Source organism: Pygocentrus nattereri, chromosome 29, assembly GCF_015220715.1.
Source record: "Pygocentrus nattereri isolate fPygNat1 chromosome 29, fPygNat1.pri, whole genome shotgun sequence".
NCBI classification, from domain to species: Eukaryota; Metazoa; Chordata; class Actinopteri; order Characiformes; family Serrasalmidae; genus Pygocentrus; species Pygocentrus nattereri.
Genome location: NC_051239.1, coordinates 18,723,782 through 18,736,017, shown reverse-complemented (window position 1 = coordinate 18,736,017; position 12,236 = coordinate 18,723,782). Strand labels below are relative to the sequence as shown.

At 43.0% G+C, this 12,236-nt stretch overlaps 1 protein-coding gene across 1 annotated transcript; it reads left to right on the top strand.

Annotated features, from left to right (window-relative positions):
- The first annotated feature begins 4,290 nt into the window (after positions 1-4,290).
- selenok (selenoprotein K) lies at positions 4,291-9,269 on the top strand. Its single transcript, XM_017707476.2, has 4 exons — positions 4,291-4,416; positions 6,750-6,840; positions 8,813-8,890; positions 9,173-9,269. Exons 1-4 carry the CDS (start codon positions 4,398-4,400, stop codon positions 9,267-9,269), a joined length of 285 nt encoding a protein of 94 aa, XP_017562965.1. The 5' UTR covers positions 4,291-4,397.
- Positions 9,270-12,236: the final 2,967 nt, after the last annotated feature.

Genomic DNA, 12,236 nt, shown 5'->3' with positions numbered 1-12,236 from the left:
AGTTGAGCAGTCTTTGTGACTGAAGCTCATGTATCTCTATCCCTTGAGTGCTAATCTGTATCATTTGTTGATAGTGTGAATATAAAGCCTGGGCTTTTAGTTCAGTTCAGTGTGAGGTACTGCTTCTTACTACAGCTACCAAGAGTTTATTCCTGTTGTGTCTTTTTCGGGTTTTGATTGATCTTCAGTATTTTGTCTTTTCTTTTTGCCTGACCCTTTTTGGACTGATTTTGCCTTGTGTAACGTTTGTGTGTTTCTACTTGCTGCCCTTTCTGGATTTGACCTGTGCCTGTTTCCTGGCCATGATTCTGGATAACGATTCAAACAGTAAAGCCTTTTTTGCTTTTTTCTATCCTTGTGCATCTGAGTCATTCTGTCACGTTACAGAATACCTCGCCACTGATGCAGACAGCAGATCAGAGACTCCTGCTGAGCAGGGTCATTTATTGGGCCGTCATCAGCAGGTGTTAGCAGGGGTATCTCATTATCCAGGCTTTGGCACAACAACAGACCGAGCAACAAGCCCAGCTGATACAGCTCACTGCGAGCATGAAAGGTCTTACAAACAAACTTCAGACCACACCTCCTTCCAAACCGGAAGAAAACCCCACCAGCATTCCACCCCAAGTGGAAGCACAAAATGCTCTTCCAGTGAGTAAGCCTGACAAATTTGATGGAAACACTATATTGCCAAAAGTTTTCACTCAGCCATCCAAATCATTGAATTCAGGTGTTCCAGTCACTTCCATGGCCACAGGTGTATAAAGCCGAGCCCCTAGGCCTGCAGACTGCTTCTACAGACATTAGTGAAAGAATGGGTCGTGTGGTACCGTGATTGGACGCCACCTGTGTAACAAGTCCAGTCGTGAAATTTCCTCACTACTAAATATTCCACAGTATTTTAATGTATTAATGATGAGAGATTTGTTGTGAAGAGGTCAATTGCAATGCCCAGAATGACCACAGATGGCAGGGTGAATACCTAGGTTTCCTGTGCCCTCCTCTGTCAAGTTAAGTGATACTTTTTTAATCCCACAAACGGGGAAATTCCACCTCTGCATTTAACCCATCCGTGAAGTGAAACACCACATACACACTAGTGAATAGACACACACACTAGGGGGCACACTTGCCCGGAGCGGTGGGCAGCCCTATCCACGGCACCTGGGGAGCAGTTGGGGGTTAGGTGTCTTGCGCAAGGACACCTCAGTCATGCACTGTTGGCTCTGGGGATCGAACCGACAACCTTCCAGTCACAGGGCCAGTTCCCTAAACTTCAGCCCACGACTGCCCCCTAAGGCCCTGTTGAGCCTTCAGTCACTGTTCCGCTTCTTGTTTAATTTTTATAGCACCTTTTTCAAACTCACACAGTCACATTTGTAGTGTTTATAGTCAAGAAAGCTGCGTCCACGTTTCCTGAATCCTCACTGACTCTCTACCAGCAGGTTTACCAGCATTCACCTGCATTATCCAGACTTCGCTCTAAGCATGTATAGTTATTAGAATAAAGTCCTTGAAGCACTAGCCTGAGACAGACGAGTGCCAGACTTCTACATGACATGTCTGAGGGTGGGTGTGTGTGTGTGTGTGTGTGTGTATGACCACTGAATTCTGCACCTTTATTATAATCTATTTCATTTCCTAAGGTTAGTCAGATTTGACGATAAACACCAGATGTAACAAATACAAATAATCCACTTTAATTTCTGTGAAACTAGATAAAGAAACCATATTTATGATAAATGCATGAAGTTTGATCAGAACACAACCAAAGAGTAAAGTGAGGATCTTCAGTTTGCTTTCAAACTTCGGTCTGAGGTGCTGGTGTAGTGTATATATATATATATATATATATATATATATATGATTGGCTGTATTTACAAATGAGTAAGAGGATACACCGTTGTGTCGGTGTGAATGTGCTGTGGAGGTCAGTCACACTGCCCAAGAGAAGGACAATCAAGTTTATTCAGTTCAATATTAATAAACTTATCTGTGATGATTCATTCTTTTACAGGATTTGTCTGTTTCCTCTGGTCTCTGACTATAAAATTCTGACTATAACCACAACATTTGTTCTTTGAAACTCCTCCCTGAATGCTTGGAGTGAGGCGTCTCCTATCCTTCACAAACAGGCTGTGCTGTGCTCAGGTGAGTCTAGTTTTATGACGAGCTTCATGTTGGATGAACTAACCACACCTACAAAACCACCTCCATATCTTCAAAGAGTGTTTAAAGAGTGGAAACAGAACTGGGATCAGACGGCAGAACATATAAAGATTATGAAACAGAAAAAGAAAAACACACAGAGATTATGATTCTGAACATTACGTCATCAGTCATATTTGATTTGATGTACTCTTCATTCCACACTCACATACTCAGCACATACAGTGGCACATTAAGGAAGAGTTGGAGAAGCTTCACCAGTTTCTACCAGATGAAGAGGTAGCCAGGACAGCTGCACTGAGGGAGGAAGAGGAGCAGAAGAGTCAAATGATGAGAAGATTAAGGAAATGAGCAGAGGGATATCATCGCTTTCAGACACGATCAGAGCCGCAGAAGAGCAGACGGGAGCTGAAGACATCTCTTTCCTGCAAATGAGGACTGTTTAGTCTGTATTTTTACTGGTTGAAAGTTGTGTTTTTCGCACATTCACTGACATTAGCCTCACTGGTTCACAGTACTACAACTCCACTATGAGCAGGTGAGTGTCTCCTGTCTCTCTTTTTCTCCCAAAACTGTTCCCACAAAGTTAGAAGCATAGAGTTTTCCAAAGTGTCTTGGTTTGCTGAAGATTCCCTTCACTGGAATTAAGGGGCCCAAGCCAACCCCTGAAAAACCTCAACACTCAGCGACCCCGCTCCGTAGTTTCACCTGGTCTGTCACTTCATGGATGAGTTGCTGTGCTTCCTAAACGCTTCCACTTTTCAATAATACCATTTACAGTTGATTGTGGAATATCTAGGAATATCTAGGGAAGAAGAAATTTTGCAAACTGACTTTTGCAACAGTGACATCCTGTTACAGTACCGCGTTTGAATTCAGTGAGCTCTTTAGAACGACCCATTCTTTTCACTTTTATAAAGGTAGAATGCATGGCTTCATGCTTGATTCTATACCCCTTTGGCATTGGGACTGAATGAAACAACTGAATTCACAGATTAAGAGCTGCGTCCCAACACATTTGTCCATATAGTGTATATCCTATTTATTTCCATGAACTGCTGAAACCCCAGCCTACGACCTTCTGAGCCCAGAGAAACCTGGAGCCGTGCTGAACCGAGATTAGCTCCTTGCAGGCAGACAGCTCAATAAAGTATTACTGTACTGGCATAGAGGACTACTGTTTACATCTGTTACTTGCAACATGCACTTTATGAACTACTACTCTACATCCTTGCACATAGGCACATGCAACTTTAATTTTCTTTCATCTTTGCATATAAAACTGTACTTTTTCATTTTTTTACTATTGTTTTTAGTGTAATTCTTATTTTTTCTATTTTTTTTCTATGATTATATTAAGATTGTATTTGGTTGAATGGAGGAACAGCAAAGTAAGGATTTCATTGTAGAGTGTAACTGCCTGTTTCAGCTGTGCACATGACAATAAATCTCTTGAATCTCGAATCTACTGCTAAAGCTGTGATAGGATTTGGACCAAAAACTATAAACTATAAACATTCGACCTTCTGGAAATATATAACATGAAGATTGAAATAGTAGTTATAGGCTGAATGTAACCAATTACAGTATGGATTTGTGGCAAATTATGGTCAGTATAGCTAGGTGTCGAGTTTTTTACTAACTAACTGCGGGTTTACATGAAGGAAAGAAACGTGGTTAGGCTAAAACATACTTCATTTTTTAATGAGAATGTGATGGGTGGGTAGTGCTGTTGCCTCACAGTAAGGGGGACCTGGGTTCGATTCCCCGGCCGGGCGACCAGGGTCCTGTGTGGAGTTTGCGTGTGTCTGCGTTGGTTTCCTCCCACAGTCCAAAGACATACAGTCAGGCCAATTGAACTTGCTGCATTGTGTGTGTGACTGTCTGTGTCTGTCTGTCTGCCCTGCGATGGACTGGTGACCTGTCCAGGGTGTATCCTGCCTTCCCTTTTTACTGTAGAAATAAACAAACATACACTTAGGTTTTCATTTATTTTAGTGAGGTATATCCTTCTACTTCCCAAAATTAAAAGTAAGGTCCTGGACAACTGGCCAGAAACTTTTAACTTTTCGATTTTAGTCTTTAGCTCCATTCACCTCCATTCATTGAGGGCTCGCTCGCGGGCGCCCTCTGGCGTGTGGCAGTTTTTAATGTAACGCGAGAAGCAGGAAGTGGCCAAGCTCCCTTAAAACGGCTCTGGCATAAACAACAACACAGGGGGCAGCAAGATGGTGTACGTGTCTAATGGTGAGTGGCACTAGCGAGACACTGCTGAATTAGGACAGCGTCGTCGTTTAACCACACAGCGTATTGCGGTATTAAACGCTAACCGCCGTTAAGGCTGCTGTTCGGTGAACGGGTAGCTTTGCTTAGCGTTAGCCGGCCTAGCTTCGCCGTGACCGTCCGCCAGCTGCGCTAGCTGGTGTGACTTAGAGAAACGCCTGCGCTTTAGCGCTGAACTCGCTCATTGTCCTTTTAATCTTGTTTAAAACAAATCTTGTTAGGAGCTGGTTGAGCAGAGTGAACCGTTAACGTCCAGCAGCGAAAACCGCCAAGCCAAAGTTGTCTTGATGTCTTGAATTAGGTTAGCTGTTAGCTAGGTTAGCTTCGTTTGTGGTTCCTAAGTCACGTTGTTGGACTTATTTCTCCGACTTTCCCGAATAACGGATCGCCGGGTCATTATTTTCTATGCAAGTAAATGTTTAACGGGTCCTGGTAAATTCCTCGTTATTGGCAGTCAGTCTTTCCGGGCTTCTGAGCCGAGTTAGCGCGAACTGTTAACCGCTTAGGATTCGACAAGTCATCCTTATGCAAACAGCAGGTGGGTGATGGGGCGAAAATACCACCGAGTCGCTGAGATGTACTCGCAGAGTGGTTTGATGTGAAATGCTTCGTTGTAGAGAAACCTGCAGATTTCTGTACAGAGATAGTGGCAAGAACTGTGGGTTGCCATGGCTGCACCACAAATACAGCCTTTATTTTAGCCCAAAACCACCAGTGAACCCACACCAGTTATCTGAGTTTTCATATGTATATGATAATGGTAGAATAGTAGGAAATCTGGAAAACTATTTTGATACATTAAATACAAATTAAATAGACGGTAAACAGGAAAAGTGTGGATTTAAATAGACACTGAAAACACTAAACACTGATAACAGAAAGTGATGGGTGTTTAACAGTGATGGTGATAACAGTGATGGGTGTAGTGGTTGGTTAGTGTAGTGGTTAACACCTCTGCCTTCTACATTGTAGATTGGGGTTCAACACTATACCAATAAGAGTCCTTGGGCAAGACTCCTAACACCGCCTTGGCCTACCTGTGTAAAATGATCAAATTGTAAGTCGCTCTGGATAAGAGCGTCAGCCAAATGCTGTAAATATAAATGTAACAGTCCCTGAGAACGGAGTTCAGTTCTGGGGAGTGGGGGTCAGGAACCTGTGTTTTGGTCCAAACTTTGTGTGTGTCGAGGGCAGAAGGGTGGGAAGGGGGGCAAAGTAGGGAGAGAGTTGAGCATCATGACAGCCTGGTGGATGAAACTGTCCCCAGTCTGCTGGTCCTGCCCCGGAGACCCCGCAGTCTCCTCCCTGATGGCAGCAGGCTGAAGAAGCTGTGTAGTGGGCGAGTTTGATCACCTGCCATGCAGAGGAGCGAGGAGCTGTCAACAATCTTCTCAGCCTCTCAGTTTGTCTCCTCATTGTTGCTGATGAGAGCCTCCACCGTTGTGTCATCCTCGAACTTGATGAAGAGGTTGGAGCTGTGCAACGGTGTGCAGTCCTGAGACATCAGAGTGAATAGGAGGGGGCTCAGTGCACATCCTTGGGGGCCCTCCGTGTTCAGTGCGATGGTGTGGGATGTGTTGTTGCCGACCCGTGGTCCCCCAGTCAGGAAGTCTAGCAGCCAGTTGTGCAGTAAAGTGTTCAGCCCCAGCCTGTCCAGTTTGAGAAGGAGCTGCTGGGCGATGATGGTGTTAAATGCAGAGCTGAACTCTATAAATAGTATTATAATAGACGTATTTCATGGTGCACCAATACGTATCACAGTATTTTTGAGACACAGACACCGGTAGTGCCAAAATCGAAAACTCTTGGTACAGTGACTTTTACAGTAACATTTCACACACTGCGCTGCACAAAATCCAAGTAGGACTAATCCTGCTATCTTTTTCATGAGACAGAGTTGCTCAGTGTTCTGTAAGTACAGGCAACAGGCTCAGGGATGCATACTGTTTCTCATGATGAGGATAACCGATTAAGATTAAGAAAGATTAGGAACTGTGGTAAATGTGCATGATTGTGTAACAGCCTTTGTTGTTCCTTAGCTGGATGGATGCTGTTAGTTATAGTATTTTAGTGACCTAACAAGACCCTGCTAAACCAGGTAAAGTACCGTTAAAGTCTGAAGAGTTTCTGTATTTGCAGGGAACCTTCACAATTATGCCAGTATCTGGGTTATAGGCAGGCTGTGGTCCTGAAGTCCACGAAGACAGTGGGGAGAGGATGAAGTCACTGAGGGAGTGGGGGACGGTGCACATGCCAGAGCAGGTTTTACATATCTCTTTTTTTTTTTTTTATTTCAGGTCAAGTCCTGGACAGCAGGACCCAGTCGCCATGGAGATTATCTTTCCTAAGCGACCTCTTCTGGGGTGTAGTGGAGTTTATTGGCCTGTTGTGAGTACTGAGATTATTTATTGATTGATTGATTGGAACTGTGTCAGTAACAGAGTTGGGTAGAGTGGTCTAAAATTGTCCTCAACACAAAAAATGGTTGTAGAGAAAAGTGGCCCAAATCTGATCTTCCTTCTTATATGTGGCAGATTCGGTTTTTTGTGTTATAAAAGCTAACATGACAGCAATTGGCAAGTTTTTTGTTTGAAGTCTGAGCATTTCTTCGTAGTCTGTTGTGATGGCTTGGTCAGTAAAAATATGACTGCCAGTGGTGGTGCCAACAAAAAAAAATACATTTGAATAATATCAGAAAGTTTAGCGTTGAGTCAAAAGAAAAGAGTGAGTACGTAACATTGAGTGTCATCAGTTTCAGGCAGAAATCACATATTTGTTCTTTACCAAAAGTAACTAGTTTTGAAAACGTAATATTCAACCAGATTAGGCAAGTCTAGTTTTGCTGGGCCGCCAGGCCACAGGCTCTCTCATCTGCAACTTTTCATGAGTAATGCCAGGGGTGAAGCAGCCGCTCTAAAAGTGAGGGGAACACAGTTGTCAGTACATGACACCCCCCTCAAATCCCACACCCCACACTTAACTTTGGGGCAGTCGTGGGCTGGAGGTTAGGGAACTGGCCCTGTGACTGGAAGGTTGCTGGTTCGAACCCCAGCACTGACAGTCCCTGACTGAGGTGTCCTTGAGCAAGACACCTAACCCCCAGTTGCTCCCTGGGCGTTGTGGTTAGGGCTGCCCACCACTCCGGGCAAGTGTGCTCACTGCCCTCTAGTGTGTATGTGGTGTTTCACTTCATGGTGGGTTAAATGCGATGGTGGAATTTCCCTGATTGTGGGATTAAAAAATTATCACTTAACTCAGTATTACTATAATAAAGTGTGTGTTTTTTTACAATCCAGCTAGTTTGAGTGGCAGCAATATACAAATATGCCTCACAGAGGCATCTCACCATCTCATAAGCTTAATCCAGTGCAAGAAAGTTAAAGAAACTGGTCACTGGGTGGGTAAAAGGGCTACTTAAGTGACCGTTTAAACAGGGAAAGCTCTCAGAAGTTCACTGAAATAGCAAATAACGGGGCTACTCTCCGTTGACTTCTATCTCACTTAGTCGAATGAACTCTGTGGAATGTTTACATAAATAGTTACAATGTTTTCCCATTGATATTCAAATACTTGTTCACAGATTTGAACATTAGAATAACAAATGCCCGTCTCTAGTGGTCAAAGTTGGCTGTACTATGTGGTCTTTATTTTTCTTTAGTTTACCTTAACTTGTTCTCAGCTAATGCCAATTTAACATGCTCAATCAACCGATGAAGAAGTAAAAAACGGAGCCACTAGAGCTCCCTCAGCTCACGCTAAACCGTCCGTCCGCAATCAACAGCATAACATTTCAAGCAAGGACACACACCCACACAAATGCAACAACACGAGTGCTGTTAGAGCGCAGCGATGTTCAGCGATCCAGACAACAGATTAAAATAACAGGATCCATTGATCAAAGCCTGATGAAAATGGAGGTAGGTCAGCAGGATCGAATGATAAAATTCTTCCTAAGTTTAACACAAATAATAAATATATTTTTACAGCATCAAATATAAAATGTGCCATAATGTTTGCACAGGCCATGTTTTATGTGCTTTGGTTTTTACAGTATGTTAAACTCAGCAAATAAACAGTGATTTTACCTTTAAATATACAGAAGTATGTTCTTTGTTGGAAAAAAAAAAAAAAAAGTTAACTTACTCTCACTGTAATTCAGGCAGGGGCATCCAGATGTTTGCATACAGCTGTGTACTTTAGAACAAATTATGGTTGTTTGAAAATCCTTGGTTTGAGTTGACGTTGAACATGAATGCATAGAGCTGAATAAATGTAAGGAGTTGTGTAGTTACACCTGCTGTCAGTAGCATCAGGATTTTCAAATCCAATACTTTTATATTTCTGTTCTCCTACTTTCCAGCTTGAAGACGCTTGTCCAGCCAGATTTGCCCAAAGATGACAACTCCAGTGCATCGTCACGCTTCAGCGATGGCAGAGGGTAAGTCCCAGGAGAGCAAAGTGAAAAAGGATTGAAAAATAATTCTGCCTTTTCACCCAACACCTGTTGGTTTCAGTTGTGTTTGATGCTGTCCCACTGCAGTGATCTGAGCTTGGCTGAGCAAAAGGCGAGGTGCCGTATTTATAGCACATCTCAGTATAACGATGTTGGCCTAGGATCAGTTACCATTTAGATTCTTGTAAATATATTGATGCAGAAAAGAAGGATCTTAGAATTGTAACAAACCTGAGAAGATTGGATGATAACTTTCTTGTTCATTAGGCCTCCTGGTTTTCCTGGACGGAGACGCATGGGCAGAATAAACCACGGTGCAGGCCCCAGTCCTCCTCCAATGGGTGGTGGAGGATGAGGAAGGTGAGGAAAAGTTTGGCAGCTTGTCAGCTACTGACACAATGTATGGAATAGGGCTGTCAATTAGGCTGTGCAGTTTCACAGTATTTTGCATTATGATGAGGAATTACACCACAGTATGTCACTATTGCCCTTATTAATATTAAAAGTTATGTAAAAAGTCTGCAGATTTGATTAATAATGAACTATTCTGTGTTTGGTTCATAAAACTTTTGTATACCGTGGAAACAAGCAGTGGTTGAACCGGAAATGATGAATCAGTTTCAGCGCTTGATTACAAGCACCAACCTAGCAGTACCTTATTATGCGTATCATTTACTTGATCCGCTTATTTGTGCAGATGTTTAAGTAGGGAGCAAGTTAAAACAGCAACGCTCAGCGGCTTGTGACCCAATGGCTGCGCTCTTAAATGTAACATGGTATATCGACTAAAATAAAAAAAATTGCCATGTGCCCCTCAAATCAGGTTTTTTCAGGTTGTTAAACTTGCACTCAAATTTACAGAGTTTGATTGTAAAGGTGTGGCAACAATGAAATTAATTAATTTGCACACATACACTTTATGATTGGCTTTCACTGCATGCAACTTTAGTGAATAAGGGCCAAGTTGCTTTTCTGAGCATGTTGTGGATGTTGTCACTGCTTAAACACAGCATGTTTTATTCAAGAGAGAGCATGAGAGAATGCATGAGTTGGAATACAAGTTCATTCATAAACTTTCATTGTTTCTGATGGTGGCACTACTTTGTTCCGAAAAACAGGCAAAAAAATATATTGTGATACATTAAATTTTTACTTGTGATACATTTTTGCCTCCAATAACAGTCTTTGTGTTTTATAGTCATTTATAGTTATTCATAGATTCCATTATTTAGCTTTATCCATCCATCCATCATCTTCCGCTTCTCCGGGGTTCGGGTCGCGGGGGCAGCATCCTGAGCAATGAGGCCCAGACCTCCCTTTCCCCAGCCACTTCCACTAGCTCCCCGGGGGGATTCCGAGGCGCTCCCATGCCAGCTGGGCGATATAGTCATACCAGCGTGTCCTGGGTCTTCCCCGGGGTCTCCTCCCAGGTGGACCTGCCTGTGACACCTCCCGAGGGAGGGCCTACGGTGTTAAAATGCCTGCGTTTAATTTATTTTAGTGCAATTGTAATTTCAAACATGCATTACATTTCTATGTAATGATAATCCAAGCAGATTTAACCCCATTTTCTAAATATACAAATTAATCCAGTTTGACCAAGTGACTGTCCTTGTGTAGTGTAGCAACATTCCTTGTTTCATGGTTTCTTTTTTCTTTTTGCTTGTTTCTTTGTGTCTACAGGTAAACGCCTGCACTCGGATGCAGGCGTAGAGGGGTGTGTTGGATTGAGACATGGCTGCACGCTGTTCATATAGGCTCTCCAAAGCAGAGAGGCTGACCAGTGATGCTGTCTTAGATGAACACCCAGGGCCATCACACTCCTCACCCTCAGGCTGCTTCTGCATAGCAGATTCTTGATGCTGCTCTGGGAATTCCTATCGCTAGGGGCCGGAGCAGCTGAACTCGGCAGCAATCCTCCACTTTTTCTTTTTTCATTCTTTTTGTTGCTTTTGGACCTCTGTTAAATAAAGTTAAAAGCTTCAGGATGGGACAGATTCTATATGGTGTTTTTTTTTTTTTTTAGTTATACAGTGGTGCTTGAGAGTTTGTGAACCCTTTAGAATCTTCTGTATTTCTGCATCAATATAACCTAAAACATCAGATTTTCACACGTCATAAAGTAGATAAAGAGAACCCAGTTAAACAAATGACTCAAAAATATTATACTTGGTCATTTGTTTGAGAAAAATTATCCAATATTACATATTTGTGAGTGGCAAAAGTCTGTGAACCTTTGCTTTCAGTATCTGGTGTGACCCCCCTGTGCAGCAATAACTGCAGCTAAACGTTTCCAGTAACTGTTGATGCTGCACACCGGCTTGGAGGAATTTTAGCCCATTCCTCTGTACAGAACAGCTTCAACTCTGGGATGTTGGTTGGTTTCCTCACATTAATTGCTCGCTCCAGGTCCTTCCACAACATTTCGATGGGATTAAGGTCAGGAGTTTGACTTGGCCATTCCAAAACATTAACTTTATTCTTCTTTAACCTTCTTTGTTAGAACGACTTGTGTGCTTAGGGTCGTTGTCTTGCTGCATGACCCACCTTCTCTTGAGATTCAGGTCATGGACAGATGTCCTGACGTTTTCCTTTAGAATTCTCTGATATAATTCAGAATTCATTGTTCCATCAGTGATTGCAAGCCGTCCTGGCCCAGATGCAGCAAAATGGGCCCAAACCATGATACTACCACCACCATGTTTCACAGATGGGATAAGGTTCTTATGCAGGAATGCAGTGTTTTCCTTTCTCCAACCATAACGCTTTTCATTTAAACCAAAAAGTTCTATTTTGGTCTCATCTGTCCACAAAACATTCTTCCAATAGCCTTCTGGCTTGTCCACGTGATCTTTAGCAAACTGCAGACGAGCAGCCATGTTCCTTTTGGAGAGCAGTGGCTTCTCCCTGCAACCCTGCCATGCAAACCATTGTTGTTCAGTGTTCTTCTGATGGTGGACTCATGAACATTAACATGAGCCAGTGTGAGAAAGGCCTTCAGTGGCTCAGAAGTTACCCGGGGGTCCATTGTGACCTCTCCGACTATCCCACGCCTTGCTCTTGGAGTGATCTTTGTTGGTCGACCACTCCTGGGGAGGGAAACGATGGTCTTGAATTTCCTCCATTTGTACATAATCGGTCTGACTGTGGATTGGTGGAGTCCAAACTCTTCAGAGGTGGCTTTGTAACCTTTTCCAGCCTGATGAGTGTCAACAACTCTTTTTCTGAGGTCCTCAGAAATCTCCTTTGTTCGGGCCATGATACACTTCCATAAACATGGGAAGAGCGGACTTTGCTAGATCCCTGTTCTTTAAATAAAACAGGGCTCACT